This window comes from Fibroporia radiculosa (assembly GCF_000313525.1).
Source record: "Fibroporia radiculosa TFFH 294 genomic supercontigs, scaffold608, whole genome shotgun sequence".
NCBI lineage: Eukaryota > Fungi > Basidiomycota > Agaricomycetes > Polyporales > Fibroporiaceae > Fibroporia > Fibroporia radiculosa.
Window position 1 is genome coordinate 42,224 of NW_012133227.1, and position 17,939 is coordinate 60,162.

Sequence of the window (17,939 nt, forward strand, 5' to 3'; positions counted from 1 at the left end):
CTTAATCAAATTCGGATCACCTTTCAGGAGAATGGGTTATTAATCTCGTAGGTTAGATTACCAGCTCGATATTTAATACTACGTAATATCCCATTGAAAGTTGGCGACTGAAACTCTCCAATAAATGTACCTGAGATGGGCGAACTCGCGGAGAACCTTGAAAGCGACGCATCCAATCCATCGCTATGTTACAAGAGGACAATGCTCTACGCGTGGAGCCTCACTGCAGATCAATTGTTGAAGGATCATGCTGTCGATAAGTATCAAGTCCACAATTTGGATTCGGAGATCCGTCAAACACGGTGGTCCAGTGTTTGTGTGCAGCTTGAGCGTCGTCTTCGGCTAATTGTTGCAATGCCTGGACGATATACGCTGACAGAGTACCAACACCCCCTCGCACATATGTATTGTGAGTTTACAAAAATAGTTGCGATGAAACAGTTATGACGAGGGGTGACCGCCAACAATTGCATATATACAATCGTTTGGATGAAAGTCCCGTCGAGACGGGTCTGTCCCGCTTGTGGCGTGTAAGAACATGTTTGTGCGGTGTTGTCAAGGGGATGTCTCCCCATATTTTATGAATACCCCGGGAGGTATTATTGTCACCATCAGGTTCAGCACACGGGTGCCAGATCTGTAGAAAACACATTTCATGAAGGTTGCAATGATAACAGGTTCACCAAGGAGCGGCAGAAATTTTCTGCAGCTAATTTGCGTTCATACTTCTCCGGGTGTCCGTGGCGGGGGGCATCACGGGCTAGTGTGTGCTGTCGAAACGGTAACAGTGATCATTCGTAGCGATTTCGAACAAGTATGCGGTTTCCACATTCAAGTTTTTACTTCGAACTGTCACTGCGCTGGTGGACCTCCGATTGACATCGTTACGGTCCTCCTTCCGTACAGCTCACGCGGTCGTGCCATGGTATTGCGCTGTAATACTCTGATTAGCTATTCTGTCTGATGCAAAATGTTATATGCTATGGTTACTCAGAGGTGATTGAGGTCTAATATATTGGCTGTGAGCAACATACGGCTCATTAGGTAACATAGACGTCCGAGTCGGACCTAATTCCTTTGTCTGGCATCAACTTGAACAGGGCTCACCACGGGCTCGGGAACTAATATTGCGAGACAGCTGCTGGATAACCACCATGGCGGTCCTGTCCGCAGAATCATTCCCGGAAGACTACACGACCACGTTGATGTTGCGTATCCGAGCTGGATAGATTGGAAGAATTCCCGTCCGACCTTGCGAGGCGGACCACACGGCATAACAACGAAGTCCGGTCATATATCTATCCTATGAGATGTTTAACGACAGCAACAAGCATGGGTGCCCTCATATCGTTAGATCGTTGAGACTGAATGAATAAAGGATGGTCATATGGCAATTTTCTTCCAGTGAACATTAAATGGTGTACCATTTCATAAGCCTGATCTACCTCTGAGTTTTGAAATTGACATAAACAGTGTAACGAGTTTCGTGACTGATGTGTTTGATTAACGCCGGGTCGCAATTGAGATGACAAGACAGCTTGGAAAAAACCACCAGGTATACAAAATGGTGTTCCTTTGCAGTGCGCAGGCAAAATTGAGATTATACTGTACTGTATGCCGTAGACTAGAGGTGTGAGGCTCGAACAAACAGGGAAAAAAAGCTACTAAAGAATGAATCGAAAGATAATAAACAATACGGTAAGCAGCGAACGAACGAATAATGTCCCACTCCGACTGTACAAGTGAATCCAACAACAACATCCAAACTGCAGCACTGTTTGTTGACTACGCAAGTGAGTCCGGGTAGTGTCATAAAAATAGAAGCAAGTCCTATAGGGTGCGAGCACCCGTGCCATGATAGCATATCAGCATCGATGGGGCCATATTGGCTGGGTATGAGAGGTTCATCGCATTCACTGATGGTTTCGGTCATCTGTTTTGGCAACACCGTGTGCACAGGTGCGCGAGGGTCATGACGTACGTCGCGGGTAGTCGTGCAAGAGACATGACGGGCGAATTCTCGGGGAAGAGCCGCACTATACAACGGCTTCAACGAGTCGTGACGAAGACGTCGACCGAGTCATCCCCGGTGCGCGGCGAGGGAGACGAAGCGGCTTCCGGTGTGACTGAAAGACGGTGAATTCAGATTTAGTGGGGACAGTATGGCGTCACAAGACCAAGCATACTGACATGACGGGACATGATGATCTTGGCCATCGATAATGGCGGCTGCTGCAAGTCCAATGGGTTAGAACCTGAGGTAAAAGAGCAGGCGACGTCAAGGCAAACTGTCAGCCCAGATCAGAGTACTTGTTACAAGAACCGCTCGCCTTGTCTTAGTCGTCCAATTTGCCAGTGCATCCGTGTGAGCTCAGAACCGCCCTCATAATCACTCCCCTTCTCTAGCATCTGATCCTTCGACTCGTCGCCAAGGAGTGAAGCCAGTGAGAGGGACGCTGGGAGAGAACTCCAGTGCCACGGTTGTTGCTTGCCCACGTTTAAGTGAATTTGGGATGGCGCACTCTCTGTGTCGAACTTATTCGACAACCGATGCAGAGACCCAGTACCGACGTGCAGCACGGCGAGGATAGAGGTGAAGAACGAGAGCACCGAGAGTATCTGAAGGACCGATAGCGACAGGAATTCGCACATGATGGAAATGCGAAGAGAGGCCGTGACTCTGAACGGGAGATGAGAGACCTATGCTCAGTGAACAGCACGATCGTCTCGACAGAGGCAGCGAGTGCTCAACCAAGTGCTCGACGAGGGAGGGGAGTGTGTGTTGGAGGGAAGACGGCCGCCGCTCACCAGGGAGCTTCGAGAGAACCGGCAATCCCCGTGCTCCTGATATCACGCCTGTCACGCACCGCTTCGTCACGCACGCGACCGTCTGTGCTGGCGGCAACTTTGTTCTCATCTGTTCAAATTGTGCCATTACATAGTGTTCAGTCCTCCCCGTCGGCGGTCTCACCTATGTTTTGAGCTCCTTGTCCTACTGTGATGATTGTCTATATGATGCTATGCCACTATCCGTTCGACCGGCGATTCACAATTTTAAACCAGCTTCTATTCAGCAGCTTTAACTGCGCCCCTTCCTCCGCGTTCCCAACACGTTTGTGGCTTCCGACCGAACGTTAGCGGAGCTGCAGGAATGATCGAGCGACGGACATGAATGTCGCAAGGACCGCTGTACAGTTGTTCATCACCGCTGGGTGGCTCGAGTATGTCAGGGATCTGGTTTGATCCTGATTGCTTGCACCGACCACGCCATGCGCGTGCAGTTCCTCACCGGATAACACGAGGGATGGGTAACATGTACGAAGCTGCTAGTGTCAATGCTCTCGCATCTAGGCAGTTCCTATCGAACGTCGAGCTTTAGTGCGGCTCATGCTTTGCATTCAATAACCACTAGGACCACCCACGGTTGTTCCGAACCCGTTTACGGCATGATGTTATCGCATCTTTGCTCATTATTTCTTCGACCAAGGTTTGTCCGAACACGACGACTAAGTAATGATGTGTGTAAGTGTACCACCCATTCTGAAGGTATGTTGGTCCAACGGGCCACATATACAAGGCATTAAGAGGGTTGCCTATCCGTCGGATATTCTAGGATATTATGCAGATAAGTTCCGTGGTCCAAGGACGTACAACATCTTGGCAGGAGCACCTCTGAAGCAGCCGTCTGCTGACCATTTGCCTGGATCGCAGACGTTGTAGGGATCGGGCGAGTATGTGTCTCGTCACCCGTGCCACACGTTCGAGTAGATATCCGTCGACTTCGCGTTTGGGCTCAGTAGGATTTGGTATTTACGGTACGTGGCACGTCCAACTGACGCGTGGGTCAATGTATATGTGGGTATAGAAACGGCGTGGTCCCGCTCAAGATGGGCCCATCGTTAGTTGACCTTCCGGCTGGAATATCTTCAATTGTAACCACACACATTCCTCCCTTGGACGAGTCTTAGTTGTTGAACACTAACTTAGGACATGCGAACCCAGAGTATCGTGGCTGATTATAGCGTTCGAGTTCTCGCCTTAGGCACAATATTGCCGCTTTGTGACTGCCGCATGACCGCCCTACCATTTCGCACCCTCTTCGGGTCTTATGTTGTCTCGCCGAGGGCAGACACCTTCTTGGATTGCATTGCGCTACTGACAGCCGTCTTGCCTGGTTTTTCTCCTTACAATACGTGGGTGTTGAAATATGGCTGGATGGTCTCCCAGCTCACGTTCCTCCTCCCCTTGAATGCTACCATGATCAGCATTAACCTTCATCTTGACGATTCACTTGGATGTGTCTTCGTTGGTGTACTCCTGTCACTCATGTAAGTCCTGTTTTTATTGATTATTCCGGCGACTGAAATGAAACTCTTTAGGCTTTATGGGTGTACTTGTGCCCAAACAATTTACTACGCGTGGCACTATGCCGTGGATAAGCCTATTTTAAAGTACCTGGTACGATATCCTCCTACAGTGTTGTTCCCTATGTCCATCTCAACTCGAAGTCTACCCCCAGGTCGCTACTGCTTGGTCGGTTGCTTATGCTCTCACTAGTTGTACAGCATTTGGCGTATGTAACCGCTTTCACTCGCAGGATTTTGGACACGGCAAGAATGGGGACAGAGGTTCAGGTGAATATTTTCGCCCATCCGCGTTTCCACCGCCTTAATTTCCTCTAGGAATTGTGGTTCTACTTCGTTCAGAACCACGGCAACCCGTTCGCCTTAGCCCAGCTCGACCGGCAAGTATATTTGAAACACCACTTAGCATGTCTTAATTTTGGAGCTTCTTTTTACTCTTCAATGTCTCGCAGAGTATACGGAGTACGCGTTGTTCATCTGATTCTTGAATGCTTATCGAATTTCTATACAGGCCGAGCAAATTTTCGCCGTAAGCTTAACAACACTGATACGCTCTGGGTGATGTGATCATTGTCTACTAGGTCGTTACGAAGCTGCTTGTGCAATGGTAAGTTCCGATTTGTGCCTGTTGAGGGGCGTGCCGAAAGCTCAGAACCTGCAATAGTTACTTCATCTTCAAAATTTGGCAGCGTGAGCTAAATTCGTAATGAGATGGCGAAGGTACACTGAGTGGCTCTCAGTTTTCCGTAGGAGGAGATCACGGGTTTTCGTCGTCGTCGTCGCGGTAAGTTTTATGATGTTCCCGTTTTCATATTCTCCCCTAACACTGTAACAAAGCTTGGTCTGTCGTTATGCTCACTTGGTATGAACCTACGTGCACTGCTGGAGGCTTAAAGGACTGATCGTCTTGCCAATTTCCAGTGTTTGGTATTCGTGAGTCGAGTACAGCTACAGCACGAAAACGACTAAACGCCATTGCACACTTTAAATAGAAACTATTTACACAGCGTACGCATCGAGCAATCATTCGCTAGTGCAGTAAAAATTAGCTCATGTATTTGTGTTTGCCTCAGGTATATCGCTAAGCAAGTGGCAGGTGCCGTCTCAACTGAGACGGTAAGCTTACATCTAACCCTCTCATGATTCACGCCATATCGTCTGTTATCTTGTCCAGCTTCCGGGGACGACCCAACAGATTTTATCCTTCATCACGGAATTATACATAACCATTTCGCTATCCTACATTCTAGGAGATCATATAACAGGACACAGACGGTATGCGTTGCGTGTGTCACTCGAATGGTTGTGAATGACCCCGTCTGTTCCATAGGACGACAATAGTCCTCTCGAAGCTTATCGCGTACATCATCAACCGGGCGATTTTGCTATCGTACGTGGCAGATACGGGTATGTATTCAATGGCACTGATACCGCGCATTGAACAACTTGGAGACTACTCACGCTTCTCGCGTTGTCGACGGTATGTTTTCGCGAAATATGGTCTGTAGATATCACTTACAGACCTTATCCTATGCTCCACAGTACTTGGGAACGGACGTACACAATGACACGCTGATTTCGGAGATCTTCACTGCTCCAAGCAGTGCTGGTAAGCATCTCCTCACAGTGTTTTCAAAAGTGGTCTTGACATTTTCTATAGTATATACGAATACCCTCCTTGCAGCGTAAGCTGTCTTCATGTATACCCTGCGAGAGATGGCTAATGTGGCAGACGACAGCCTGAATCTACGCAAGCACCTTGGGGAGCTCGAGCGCGAGTACGCCGCTGTGCACGAGTCATGCCAGATTCCGCTTAGTAGCATTTGATATAAGCACTTGGCTCGCGGGACGTCGGAGGTGATCGGTAGACGGCGGAATGCATGTCCATTGTCGACTCATCCACGCATCAGTCTCCCGCCTGATCCTGTATGATCGCGCATGTCTCGTCGGATCCGCCGCAGATGCCGACCTGTAAATGCGATGCAATTCTGATCGGTGGCAACGGACTGTATTGCGCAAGGTTCGCAAAGGAGGAATGATGAGTTCTAGCGAGCCTAGTGTGAATTCGGTATGGTAAGCGAGTGGACAGGCTCAGATCCGAAAGCCGAGGTCTGCGCCTACCGCGAGGTACAATTCACGGAAGCGGGAGAAGGCGGGCGGCCAAGAGCCTGGGATTCGGTCCCCATTGAAATGAGTCGTGGAATCAGCGTCTAGTAATTTCTAGGCCATACTCCACCATACTGACCGACAATTTTTGAAAGTGTTGGCAAAGGCAGAAGCTGGACACAGAAAGCTGGGCAAAGTAGTGGTACCACCCAGAAAAACATTTACATACGCTCTGGTGAGTTCACTCCGTTCAGATTTGCACAGCGGCTAGAAGTATTCACACCAATCCCTGCTGACGTGTCCACGAGCGCAGGGGAAAGATGGCTGAACGACCTCTCCCGACGTTGCCCGTTGAGGTCTGGGAACAGGTCATTGATTCTATACAGGAGCCAGAGTACCTGCTGCCATGCACACTGGTGTGCAGGGCATGGTATCCCAGGAGCCGTTACCATCTCCTCCAGAAGATCTGTGTTAGCGACAAGAAACAAGTCGTCCGAGTGGCGAAGCTCGTCCGCAGTCGGCCAGAAATGAAAGGTGCGGTGAAGCTCATCGTGATCAATGGAGGCAGCGGGGATTCTCCTAGGGCAACGTCCATTCCTCTTCTGGGGACATTTGCAATGATGCTGGCGGGCAAGTTTACGCGGTTGGATCAACTCGAGATTGTGAGGGCCCGCTGGGTGCCATCGACATTTCATCCGGATATCTTCCTCCACCTGACCGCATTCGCCTCAATATCACATCTCAAGCTGGACAATGTGTTTTTGCCGTCGGCGTTGATCTTCGGACGCCTTATCTGTGCGTTCCCCAATTTACGGCGCCTCGAATGTGGCATCATGTCGTTTAAAAACAAAATATTCGAGCGAAGCTTGATTCGAGTATCGTCGCCTGTCTCTGAGTTAATCCTGATGGGTGGATTCATTACCGAGCTTGCCAACTTCTTCGCCAGCACAGAACTCGCCGCGAACATGAAACAGCTTGTACTGGGCCGCTGGTGGAACGCAGTCAACCTCGCGAAGCTGCACAAGCTAGGAGCGCAGCCGCTATTGCGGATAGCTGCCGGGTCGCTCATGGATTTTGAGATTACTGTTGACGGCGTGCCTGGCGTAGAGTCCGCACAGATGAAGGATTTGTTAGGTGCGCGTGAAGTCGTGTGCTTTCGCACCCTTGGCAAAGACTAATGTTGTATTAGATTCCCACCTTAATTTGCAACACAATACTAACCTCGAAATTCTTTGTCTCAATGTATGGATCCAGACCTCGATGGACTTGAGTTGGCTGCATCTTTTCCTCTCGATGGTGTCCTCTAAAAAACTTCGCGAGATGAATATTGTCGTGCATTGGTGGCGGCCTGTCCCTATAGACGAAATTGTACTCAGCGGATTGGATGAAACTCAGTGCACGCTCGTGGACACCCTCCTCACCGACCGCCGCCAATTCCCCAAGCTGACATCAATTGACTTTCGGTTTCTTGCGATTAGTGAACAAGATGAAGCCACAAGGGTCATCATGCCATCGCAGCGCTCGTGGATGGACCAGTTTTTGCCACGATTCCCTGCATTGTGCGCTCGTGGAATATTAAAGTGAATCATCATTGCGGATTCCATTGGGAGCAAAATCTAACCTTGTAGTTCTATTTCAGAACCTCTGTGGACATTCGTGTCGACTATGCGTAGTATTAAATGGATCGCGTGCGGCGAATCAGGCAACGATTACTATACGGTTGATATTTAGAAGTGATTTAAGTGGATGCGCGTGTGGCTCAGAAATTTGAGATTGCGCAGAACCTAGCAGATATTCTTCAAGCCGTCACCTTGCCGTGCTGCCCACTGATGAAGCCTGGTGGGAATCAATATTAATTAAAATGAGAAACTGTGTCATTCAATGAGAAAAAATGAGATAAACTAAATTGGCATGAATTACAAAATTCAGCTTTCTTTGCACATTTTCAATGCAATTCATTGAGTGACCCAGTTTCTTGATTTATTTAATGTCACTTTCTACTGGGGATCAAGAGCAAACCAATGAATAATTGTTGTACGTACAAGTGCAATAAAGTGTTCCCACAGAAATATGTTCAAAGTTTGTTGAATCAACAGATAGCACAAATGCAATGGGCTCAAGACCGTTGATATTCGAAATGCCCTTGGTGAGCCACACAACGAGTCTCATTGCCCACATATTCAGGAATATTCACATACGCCAATATTGGTATTATTACACTTAGCTTCTACTTCTGCAGGTATCATGCAAATCCCATAGGGCGAAAATACTAGACTAGATCATTCGCTTCCACCAATATGCTCCTGAATCTGACTCTCATCGCAAGTAAAATCCTCTACGCCAAGACGACCTTCTGTTTGATGACATCCACAATACTGGGGTCCGCGAGTGTGCTGAGATCCCCGAGCTGGTCGCCCTCGCCCGCGACGATCTTGCGCATAATACGACGCATAATCTGCAGACTGGGTCAGACGAAGAACGACGGGCGTCACTGAAGACATACCTTGCCAGACCGTGTCTTCGGAAGGTCAGGGACAATGTACACCTTTTTCGGCGCAGCGAAGGGGCCAATGACTTTTCGCACCTGGAGCGTGAGCTCCTTCACAAGTCCAGCCTCATCGTTGGGGTCGTACGAGAATTCTCTGAAAAGTATGTCGTAAACATACCGACCAATACACCATAAACAACGATTCTTACGGCTTCAAGGTCACGAACGCATAGACAGCCTGGCCAGTGAGCTCGTCTGCAGTTCCAACAACTGGAAGACGAGAAGGTAAAAACTAATGCATAAGAGACAATTAGCATTACTTACCAGCTGTCTCCGCCACACCTGCATGAGTAATAAGCGCGGACTCAATCTCCGCCGTAGACAAACGGTGACCAGAGACATTGATGACATCTGTAAATTTCAATGCATAAGATATGACGTGCTGGTAAGCGGCAGAAAACCATACCATCAACACGGCCCTTGATCCAGATATAGCCATGCTCATCACGCGCAGCACCATCACCAGTGTAGAACACGCCGGGATACGGCTATAGGCAAAGTCATGTCAGACAGACTGCACGGCAATCGAAAACGCTCACTGGCCTTCATGTACGTGTCAAGGTATCTAACGCGATCACGTGACAAGACGTATCAGTATACGCGTACGACCAGGAACAACCTAATCAGCGCACCGCTTGTGATCCTGGTACACCGTTCGTGCAATAGACGGCCAAGGGTGCCTGAACACGAGAACGCCTTCGACGTTTGGACCTTCGATCTCCTACGTGCCATAGGACATCACATAAACGCGCTTGCTTGTGCGTGAAAGGGAAGAGGCGTACCTTGCCAGAGACAGGGTCCAAGATCGCAGGCTCGATCCCGAAGAAGGGGACCGTCGCCGCACCAGGCTTGGTCTCAATCGCACCGGGGAAAGGTGTAACAACGATCGAACCCGTTTCTGTTTGCCTATACAGATACTGTTAGCAGTAAGGACGCTCGCCAAGCCTGAGTATAGGCAGGCCAGCGAGGACGCGTACCAGAACGTGTCCACAATTGCACACTGTTTGCGACCGACGTGATCATTGTACCAATGCCATGCCTCTGGGTTGATCGGTTCGCCGACACTACCGAGAACGCGGAGAGAACTCAAATCGTAATCTTTGACATGGTGGTCACCCAGGCGGCGCAAGAGTCGGATCGCAGTCGGCGCAGAGTAAAACTGCGTAATCTGATGCTTGTCTACTGTCTGCCAGTAGCGAGAGGGTGTCGGGTATACAGGCGTGGACTCAAACACCGTCGTGGTGACACCATTCATCAAAGGACCATATACGATGTACCTGAGAGGCTGTGAGTGTCCTTGCCACGTAGTAGACTCATGATGTACTAACGTGTGTCCAGTGATCCAGCCAACATCTGCCATGCAGGCAAATTTATCATCCGGGTGGACATCAAATACGTATTTCACGGTCATCGCCGCACAGAGCAAATAACCGGCAGTGGTGTGCACCACGCCCTTTGGTTTGCCGGTTGAACCTGACGTCTAGACAAGCGAGTCAGGACGCAATAAACACGATACGGACAATGGGTGCTCACATAGAGGATGAAGAGTGGATCCTCAGACGACATGACCTCCGGTGGACAATAGCTCGGTACTTTCGTAATCTCCTCGTGCCACCACTTGTCCCTCCCTGGAGTGAACGGCACATCGTTACCAGTACGCTTAAGCACGACCATGTGCTCCACAAGGGGACACTCCTTCACGGCAGCATCCGCGATGGCCTTGGTTGCGATCGTCTTTCCACCTCGCCTACCTTCATCGGAGGTAATGAGAATGCGGGACTTGCAATCCTGAACACGATCACGGAGAGATTCGGCGGAGAAGCCCGCGAAGATGACGGAGTGCACGGCACCGATACGGGCACATGCAAGGAAAGCCGCGATGGCGTGCCATGTCATGGGGAGGTAGATGGAGACGGTGTCCCCCTTCTTAACTCCGAGTCCTTTGAGAACATTTGCGAGACCGCAGACCTCACGGAGGAGTTGTGCGTATGTGATCTCGGCACCATCACCGGGTTCATCGGCCTCGTAGATGATGGCAGTCTGTATGAGAGGAAGCGTCTAAATGAAGATTCTTCGCAATTGAAAAACGAGAAGCTCGCCTTATCTGGATGCTTGAATGCCCAGCGATCTACGCAATTGTATGACGCATTCAGTCCACCTTCTGGAAACCAGACAATGTCGCCTGTCTCGAAGCCACCTGCGCGAACGGTCTGAAAAGGTCGGTCCCAATGAATCGTCTCGCGCGCCATCTAAGTACGAGATCAGTCAGCGGCAAAGCTCAAGAAGCAGCAGAACACAGGTGACCTTTGCCCACCACTTGTCGCTCTCATGGCCAAGCGTCTGCGCATGGAGGGATCTGGACGGAAGTAAGCTATTGGGCCCGACAGTGGGAGAAAACGGAAATTACTTGTAGGCATGAATATGAGGGCCTACGTGAGGCTGTTTCTTGCCATTTTTGAGTCTGGGTGCGATGGGGTGCGTAGGGACGGATTCATGATTGTTTTCAGACATGATGGGCGATGGAGAGATGGATAAGGCGGGGGAGGGGGGCGCGCTATATAGGAGGCTAAGCCGTACGCGTGATCATGCGATCGTTACGGAACGCCAATTAACAGCCGCCGTTGCACTAGCTCTTGGCGCCAGACGCTGTTGCCCTCCCGAACGCATGCACACAACTCGGAGCCTCTTCGCCTGCTACCTTCCACTTTCTAACTTGCCGACCCAATTCTGCTCATAACATGATTGCAGAAGTTTAACGACGCCACGCCTGTGCGAGCAATGGGGCCCCTTAGCTAGGCTGAAACGCGGAATAGCTGCGGCGGACTCAGGGACGAAAGGAGATCCACACAACTCATTTTTACCTCACACAGCTCAACAACTGATACCATCAGGCAACAGCCAATCGCAGTTTCTTCACGACTTACACCTCAAAGACGTCCACCCTTGGTCCACCCAGACACTCCGACATGACATGACATACCCACTCGGTCCAATGATACCCACTTCCGAGCCTCGTTCGGAAACCCGCAGGACACCACGTTCACGGCGTCTGAGGAATGTGCGCCTTTTTGAACATTTCCAGGCAAACATGACGGCACGAACAGCTTCTCTGTCTCCGGATATGTGCGAAGCACGTTAATAAAATCAAACCTAGCCGCATTCTCGCAACAAGAAATGCGCACGCTGCCTAGGCCTGTGAACACGACATGAAGAACCTTAGGACACAACGTATAGCCCATGATACTTACTGGTTTTGCAGATATCCGGCCATCAGGGATTCAAGTTTGTTATCGTGGACGCACTCATTGTTGTCAGACCACCGACCCCGCAAATTTAGTGCAGCCTAGGTTGATCCACCCCGCTTCCCCGCTCAGGATCAGCGATAACCCGTTTTGGAGAACGGGACAGCAACGAGACACAGGAAAGCAGAGTGCGGCTGGATCGGTCTCTTGAGATACCGAAAACCGCGCTTGAATTCAATTTATTGAAACGACGCATGTTCTGTGTGTCAACCGGAGTAATGCGCAGGTATCAATAGGGTTGCCTGCACCTAAGCCCGAATTGGCATGCAGCTAGCAGTTCATGATCCGCTTGAGACTGAAAACATCGCCCGGTGTTCGGCAAGGCGATGGATAAACAGATATAAGAACTACGATCCAAAAGTTGGGCAAGGTTCAAAGGAACAAGTTCAAAGTTGGATGATGATTTGGTTGTGGATCGTTAACCGCCCATCGCGCGCGAGGACCCCAGGGGTATGTTGTATGTAATCTAATCCGCGGTTGGGGTCGCACTTCGACGCGTCCAGTCGCGAAGTTACATTTATACGACCTCCATTGAGCATTCTCCTCCGGCTCACCACGTCCCCGAATGCCTGCGCGCTCAAAGTCTGCACAATTAACGCCTGCGAGGAAGAGCGGGAGCACAAAGTCCGAGCGGAAGCCCGCGTCACGGAGGAGCGGGGCAAGAAAGAGTGCCAAGTTGAATCCGGCTACTGTCTCAGCCGACGACTCGGAGGAACAGGCGGAAGAGTCGAGTGCGGAGGACGAACACGCGTACCAGGATGATGGAGTGCAAGAAGATGACGAGGATGACGAGCTCTCGTTGCACAGCGATGCACTGGATGAGGACTCGGATGATCAGGCAAAGAGGAGGCCGAATAAGCGGAAACGTAGCGCGCAATCGCGCTCACCGGTGAAGTTTAAGCAAACGGTAAACAAGAAGAGGAAGAATAAGGCAGAGAGCGAGGAAGACGACGACAACGACGCGTTGAACTTGAAGGAAGGTCAGGAGGTTGTAGGTACTGTAGTCCAAGCGCCGAAGACTGGCAGAGGTAGGTTCCAGTCAGTCTTCCTTTCAGAGGGTTTGGGGATTGTGTGTTGGCACGTAGCCCCTACATTTCGCCTATTTTGCCTTGCATGCTATTGTGCGAGCCTTGATGTAAATCCAGTTCGCTGACGATATCTTACATCCGCAGTACCAGCCGGACAGATATCTCGCAATACGTTCGATTTTCTGACACAACTCAAAAATCCAGAATGCAACGATCGCGAATGGTACGGGCCTTCAGCGACCGCATCTCCAATTCTTGATTGACTTTCCCTTGGCAACCAGGTTCAAGCTGCATGGTATGCTCTTCTCGCCCTGCCCAGTCAAAATCATTGATTCCAGATGCTAGAGCCCGTCTATCGCCTCGCAGAGAAGGAGTGGAAAGACTTCGTGGATGAGTTCACCAATGTCCTTGTCGAAATTGACTCCCAAATCCCACATCTGCCACCAAAAGATGTCATTCACCGTATTTATCGTGACGTGAGTGATCAATGTTCTGGGAAGCTCGGAGGGCTTCCCCGCAGTGAAATCTGTCGTTTTCTCGACGCGCGTGCAGTTGCGCCTAGAAGACTGAGGTTGACGTAATATTTACACCGTTGGTTTTGCGCAGATTCGGTTCAGCAACGATAAGACGCCGTACAAGACAGGGTTTTCTGCGAGCTTCTCGAGAAGTGGGCGGAAAGGCATTTTTGCTGCTTGTGAGTGCGCCCCATATCACAGTTGAGGAAGAGCAGTTGCTCAGATGTTCTAGATCACATGTTAGTGCATTGTATCGTTCAAGTCTGAGTGGAGTTCTGATGGTGATACCTGGGGCTTGGTCTCACTTCCATACAGCGCTAGTATGTCTTTCCCGTACCTCGTGCAGAAGGCACATATCTAATATCATAACACGGCGGCTAGTCAAACCTGGTGGACAGAGTTTGATTGCAGCAGGCAGCTGGTGTCCGGGTAAGAACGAACTTGCCACCATTCGGTTTGTTATTTTTCATCTTACTCTTCAATTACCTGATACCTTGACATCGTAGGAATAATCTCCTGCGCTCCTCAACGCGCTTCCGGAGACTCATATCGGCCCCTGAGTTCGTCAGGTATTTCGGCGAACCGAAGCCGCGTCCCGACGGAGACCGACAAAATATCTTTGGGGGCGAAGATGAACTGAAAGTTGCGCCGAAAGGCGTTGAGAAAACCCACAAGTGAGTTCGAAATCACTTACTGTCCTACCCCGTGTCGTTTACAGTAATGTTGCAGGGACATAGATATACTTAAATGTCGATCGTTCGCAGTTTTACATCGGTAAATTCCACTCATTTCACCCTCTTTCAACTGCTTGAACAAAGGCACTGCATGTGTAGATTCATGGACAGCGAAGTCCTTGCACCCGATTTTAAGGAGACCTTGGGGAAAGTAGTGCGAGTGGTGCGGCCTTTTGTGCATTGGTGAATTCCATCCTGAACTTAGTGCAAGCGCCCTCTACTTATGGCTCTATACAATTACGCAGCTTAAATGACCTGATGACTCTGCAAGATGCAGGAAACTCAGATTCGGATGACGAACATGGAGAAGATGAAGATGCAGACGATGATTAGCGCGTTGTTGCATGGTATCGCATCTAGTTGTTCTGCATAGCAATCTCGGTTGTATCGTTATGATATGAAGCATTTAATACTCGCACAGCTGCCGGTCATCCGTCGATTGGCGGGGTTGCGAAGTTGTGAAGTCACACACATTACTCAGGCTGTATGCTATACAAGTAATATCCCATTGCAGAAATGGATAACAACACAGCATCTGTTGATCAGTCCTTCTTCTGCTCTTGATACTGTTTGGCCCACTGCAATGAGTGCATGGTCAGGAGAGTGAGAACGTATACCGCTCTACAACACATACCGCCATTGAGGGAATTGGTCGGAAAGGCTCTATATGTCTGAACTGAAATAGAATCTCGTTGGTCAAATTACCGATAGAGAGTGGAGGAATAGCACGACGCACCTCCTTGTCTGCACTGACCGTCCAAGCGCCATATGTGATAGCGAGAATCCCTCCAAATGCGATGGCGGTATTTGCTCTCCAGTTTGAGGGCCGCGTCCACCACCCGCCTAACCAGATAAATCCACGCAATTGCAATGACCATCCATGCCAAAGGATCACAGACAATGCAGGCATTAAAGTGCATTTCTGTTTTAGTGCGAACGAGCGACGTACCAGCTGGCGACCACACCTGTTTGGGATACGGATATCTAGCACCTCCTCCCTGACAAACGAAGACACTTTAGCAATATAAGCTGGACTGGATGTGGCAATACTCACCATTCTGTTCAGATAGAAACGACTGCAAGACGAGACCCGTCCGTAGCCGCGATCAAACAGCGCACTTTTGCACGTGGCGGGTGGCAACGCGTTCAGCAGCGCTCAGCGCCTGACGCCATAGTACCCTGAATGCCAGTGTGCATGATCTGATCCTGACCCCAACGCATAACCCGCTAGGCATGCTGCACTCGGTCGCGAATTACTTCCACAAAAGACGAGAAGGTCTCCAGCGAGCTGCGGGGTACTTCGGCGGCGCGTACCTATTGGGGCAATATGTTCTGGGGCGGCTAGAGGACGTCCGCATGAAGGTCATGCAGGACCGGTTGGCCCAAGAGAAGTAAGTGCAGGGTATGATGAAATGTCTTCAGGAAGACGGACAGCTCGTGCTGAAATACTGTTTCTCTATAGTCTCAGGAGGAGGTTTGAGCAGAACCAGCAGGATGTGTCGTTTACGATTATGGCGCTCCTCCCGACGCTCTCGAGACATATCCTGGAGGGCATGGACGTGGAGGGCGTAACAAACGAACTGCAGGCGTTCTCGAAGGCGTCGAAGACACCGAACGGCCAGGCTGAGTCGCAGCCCTCCGCTCCTCCGTCTCACGCCTCTATTATACCGAGTATTGAGCTATCAAGTCCAAGCCAGGACGGCCATATGGAGAACGGGTCCGTCTCGTTCATTTCGTCTGTGCAGGACAACGATGCTTCTCCCACTATGTCTGCATCCACAACAAGCTGGACAGACCCGTTTCCGGATCTGTCCAGGAAGCCCTCGACCATCGGATCAGATTCTGAGATCATCTCCAGCCTGTCGAGCTCACAACATCATGTAGAGTGGTCAGGCTCTACGTTGTCTGCAAGCTCTTCGTCCAGTGCCGTCGCAGATAACTGTAAAACTGTGCGCATTTTGTCTCATTTTCGTGATTATAAACATTTACCCTTTCTTTTGGTAGTCACCACCGGAAAGCATTGCATCGGAAACATCAAGCTCAATGACAAGGAGTAAAGCAGAGTTGTGGAAAGAAGTGAAGATGCTAAGTCAGTCCTTTTTAGCTCCTCGTCGTTCCAATTTCACATCAATCATGGCAGCATTCACGAGAACACTGACAATAATATATTCTGTGACCCTTCTATCCCTTTTTACGCATATACAACTAAATTTGCTGGGTCGATCAAAATATATCCATTCGGTAATACAAGCTGAGCGGGAGGAGAGGCGGAGAGAAAAGCGCCAGTACGATTTAGAAACACTGTCGTTTCTCCGAGAGGATGAAGATTTGCAAGAAGAGCCGGAGGAAGGCACAAAGGATCTCGAGGCCGTGGATGAGGATACTGAGAGAAAGTATCTCACCTTGAGTTGGTGGATCCTTCACGTGGGTTGGAAAGACGTTGGTGAACGAGTACGAAGAGGCGTGGAAGAGGTGTTCGAGGGGTCAGTCCCGCACTAAGGGCGCATATACTCATGGCTGATCTCAGAGTGCATTTGAACAGGGTTTCACTCAAAACAAAGTTTTCAGTCGGTGACTTATTTCGACTCGTGAATGACGTTCGCCGGCGAGTGGAATATGAAGTGACTTTCGAAGGCCAGGAGCGGCGAATAAAGTATGTGTATTTTAAGTGGTCATCGAAGCTGATATAAGACTCTACTTAGCTTCATGTCTACACTGCTGCCGCCGACGATAGAGACATTGCAGCATGTTCTCGTCCAGGGCGGGATTCCTACTCGCGTCGCAAGTGCAACGGATGCGCAGTTCGAGTCCCTCCTTACAGAGACCCGCACCCACATTTTTTCTGCGTCGTTCCAACGCGTGCTGGAGGTTTGTCTTGACCAGGCAACAGATATGCTTTTTTCTGGCCTGCGGAAGAATATCTTCAGTGGAGAGACGATCGGATGCGGTGTGGACGGCGACGACCAGGAGGTCCGCGAACGCTTGGCCGCAATGTTACCCGGTCTGGGTAGATGGTGTCATTTAGCATTAGAAACCTATCCGAACGAATTGGTGGACGTATGTGGTCGATTTTTCTGTCAGTTGTTGCTGAACTGAAAATTTGCAGGGTTTGGCAGGACTCAGGGACATGGAAGCTCTTTCTGCTATTATATACTCAAGTTACGATGATCGTTTTCGATAGCTAATACTGATGGGACACGAGTGGAACTGAAGGATCGTCGATTTAAAACGCTTCAACACGCTGTGTAAGACTTCCTTCCTTCGTAAGGTCCTTGACCGCTCTAGTTGCTGGAAGCAATGCTGAAATTAATCAATCCTTCTTGCTCCAACGTCTCAGCTGCG

At 49.9% G+C, this 17,939-nt stretch overlaps 6 protein-coding genes across 6 annotated transcripts; 3 read left to right on the top strand and 3 right to left on the bottom strand.

Annotated features, from left to right (window-relative positions):
- Positions 1-2,049: 2,049 nt before the first annotated feature.
- Positions 2,050-2,652, bottom strand: FIBRA_01387 (uncharacterized protein; the record flags this gene model as incomplete). Its single annotated transcript, XM_012323262.1, has 3 exons — positions 2,050-2,126; positions 2,187-2,255; positions 2,394-2,652. The coding sequence occupies 3 exons, from the start codon at positions 2,650-2,652 to the stop codon at positions 2,050-2,052; spliced, it is 405 nt and encodes a 134-aa protein (XP_012178652.1).
- Positions 2,653-4,071: 1,419 nt separating this feature from the next.
- FIBRA_01388 (uncharacterized protein) lies at positions 4,072-8,143 on the top strand (the record flags this gene model as incomplete). The annotated part of the gene is made up of 21 exons (XM_012323263.1): positions 4,072-4,328; positions 4,380-4,533; positions 4,566-4,634; positions 4,683-4,826; positions 4,876-4,893; positions 4,946-4,971; positions 5,029-5,054; positions 5,105-5,148; positions 5,202-5,226; positions 5,286-5,297; positions 5,357-5,372; positions 5,438-5,480; positions 5,539-5,639; positions 5,695-5,754; positions 5,817-5,844; positions 5,907-5,973; positions 6,025-6,049; positions 6,104-6,142; positions 6,784-7,604; positions 7,660-8,050; positions 8,110-8,143. 21 exons carry the CDS (start codon positions 4,072-4,074, stop codon positions 8,141-8,143), a joined length of 2,400 nt encoding a protein of 799 aa, XP_012178653.1.
- Positions 8,144-8,805: 662 nt separating this feature from the next.
- Positions 8,806-11,529, bottom strand: FIBRA_01389 (uncharacterized protein; the record flags this gene model as incomplete). Its single annotated transcript, XM_012323264.1, has 13 exons — positions 8,806-8,925; positions 8,974-9,112; positions 9,168-9,228; positions 9,283-9,369; positions 9,425-9,506; positions 9,671-9,739; positions 9,801-9,924; positions 9,996-10,295; positions 10,347-10,498; positions 10,552-11,076; positions 11,151-11,267; positions 11,323-11,374; positions 11,426-11,529. The coding sequence occupies 13 exons, from the start codon at positions 11,527-11,529 to the stop codon at positions 8,806-8,808; spliced, it is 1,932 nt and encodes a 643-aa protein (XP_012178654.1).
- Positions 11,530-12,885: 1,356 nt separating this feature from the next.
- Positions 12,886-14,930, top strand: FIBRA_01390 (uncharacterized protein; the record flags this gene model as incomplete). Its single annotated transcript, XM_012323265.1, has 10 exons — positions 12,886-13,348; positions 13,493-13,571; positions 13,630-13,643; positions 13,694-13,824; positions 14,108-14,183; positions 14,245-14,317; positions 14,370-14,537; positions 14,593-14,637; positions 14,697-14,780; positions 14,843-14,930. The coding sequence occupies 10 exons, from the start codon at positions 12,886-12,888 to the stop codon at positions 14,928-14,930; spliced, it is 1,221 nt and encodes a 406-aa protein (XP_012178655.1).
- Positions 14,931-15,139: 209 nt separating this feature from the next.
- On the bottom strand, positions 15,140-15,507 carry FIBRA_01391 (uncharacterized protein; the record flags this gene model as incomplete). The annotated part of the gene is made up of 2 exons (XM_012323266.1): positions 15,140-15,175; positions 15,232-15,507. The coding sequence occupies 2 exons, from the start codon at positions 15,505-15,507 to the stop codon at positions 15,140-15,142; spliced, it is 312 nt and encodes a 103-aa protein (XP_012178656.1).
- Positions 15,508-15,830: 323 nt separating this feature from the next.
- Positions 15,831-17,778, top strand: FIBRA_01392 (uncharacterized protein; the record flags this gene model as incomplete). The annotated part of the gene is made up of 7 exons (XM_012323267.1): positions 15,831-15,988; positions 16,060-16,546; positions 16,602-16,686; positions 16,738-17,080; positions 17,140-17,250; positions 17,300-17,654; positions 17,704-17,778. The coding sequence occupies 7 exons, from the start codon at positions 15,831-15,833 to the stop codon at positions 17,776-17,778; spliced, it is 1,614 nt and encodes a 537-aa protein (XP_012178657.1).
- Positions 17,779-17,939: the final 161 nt, after the last annotated feature.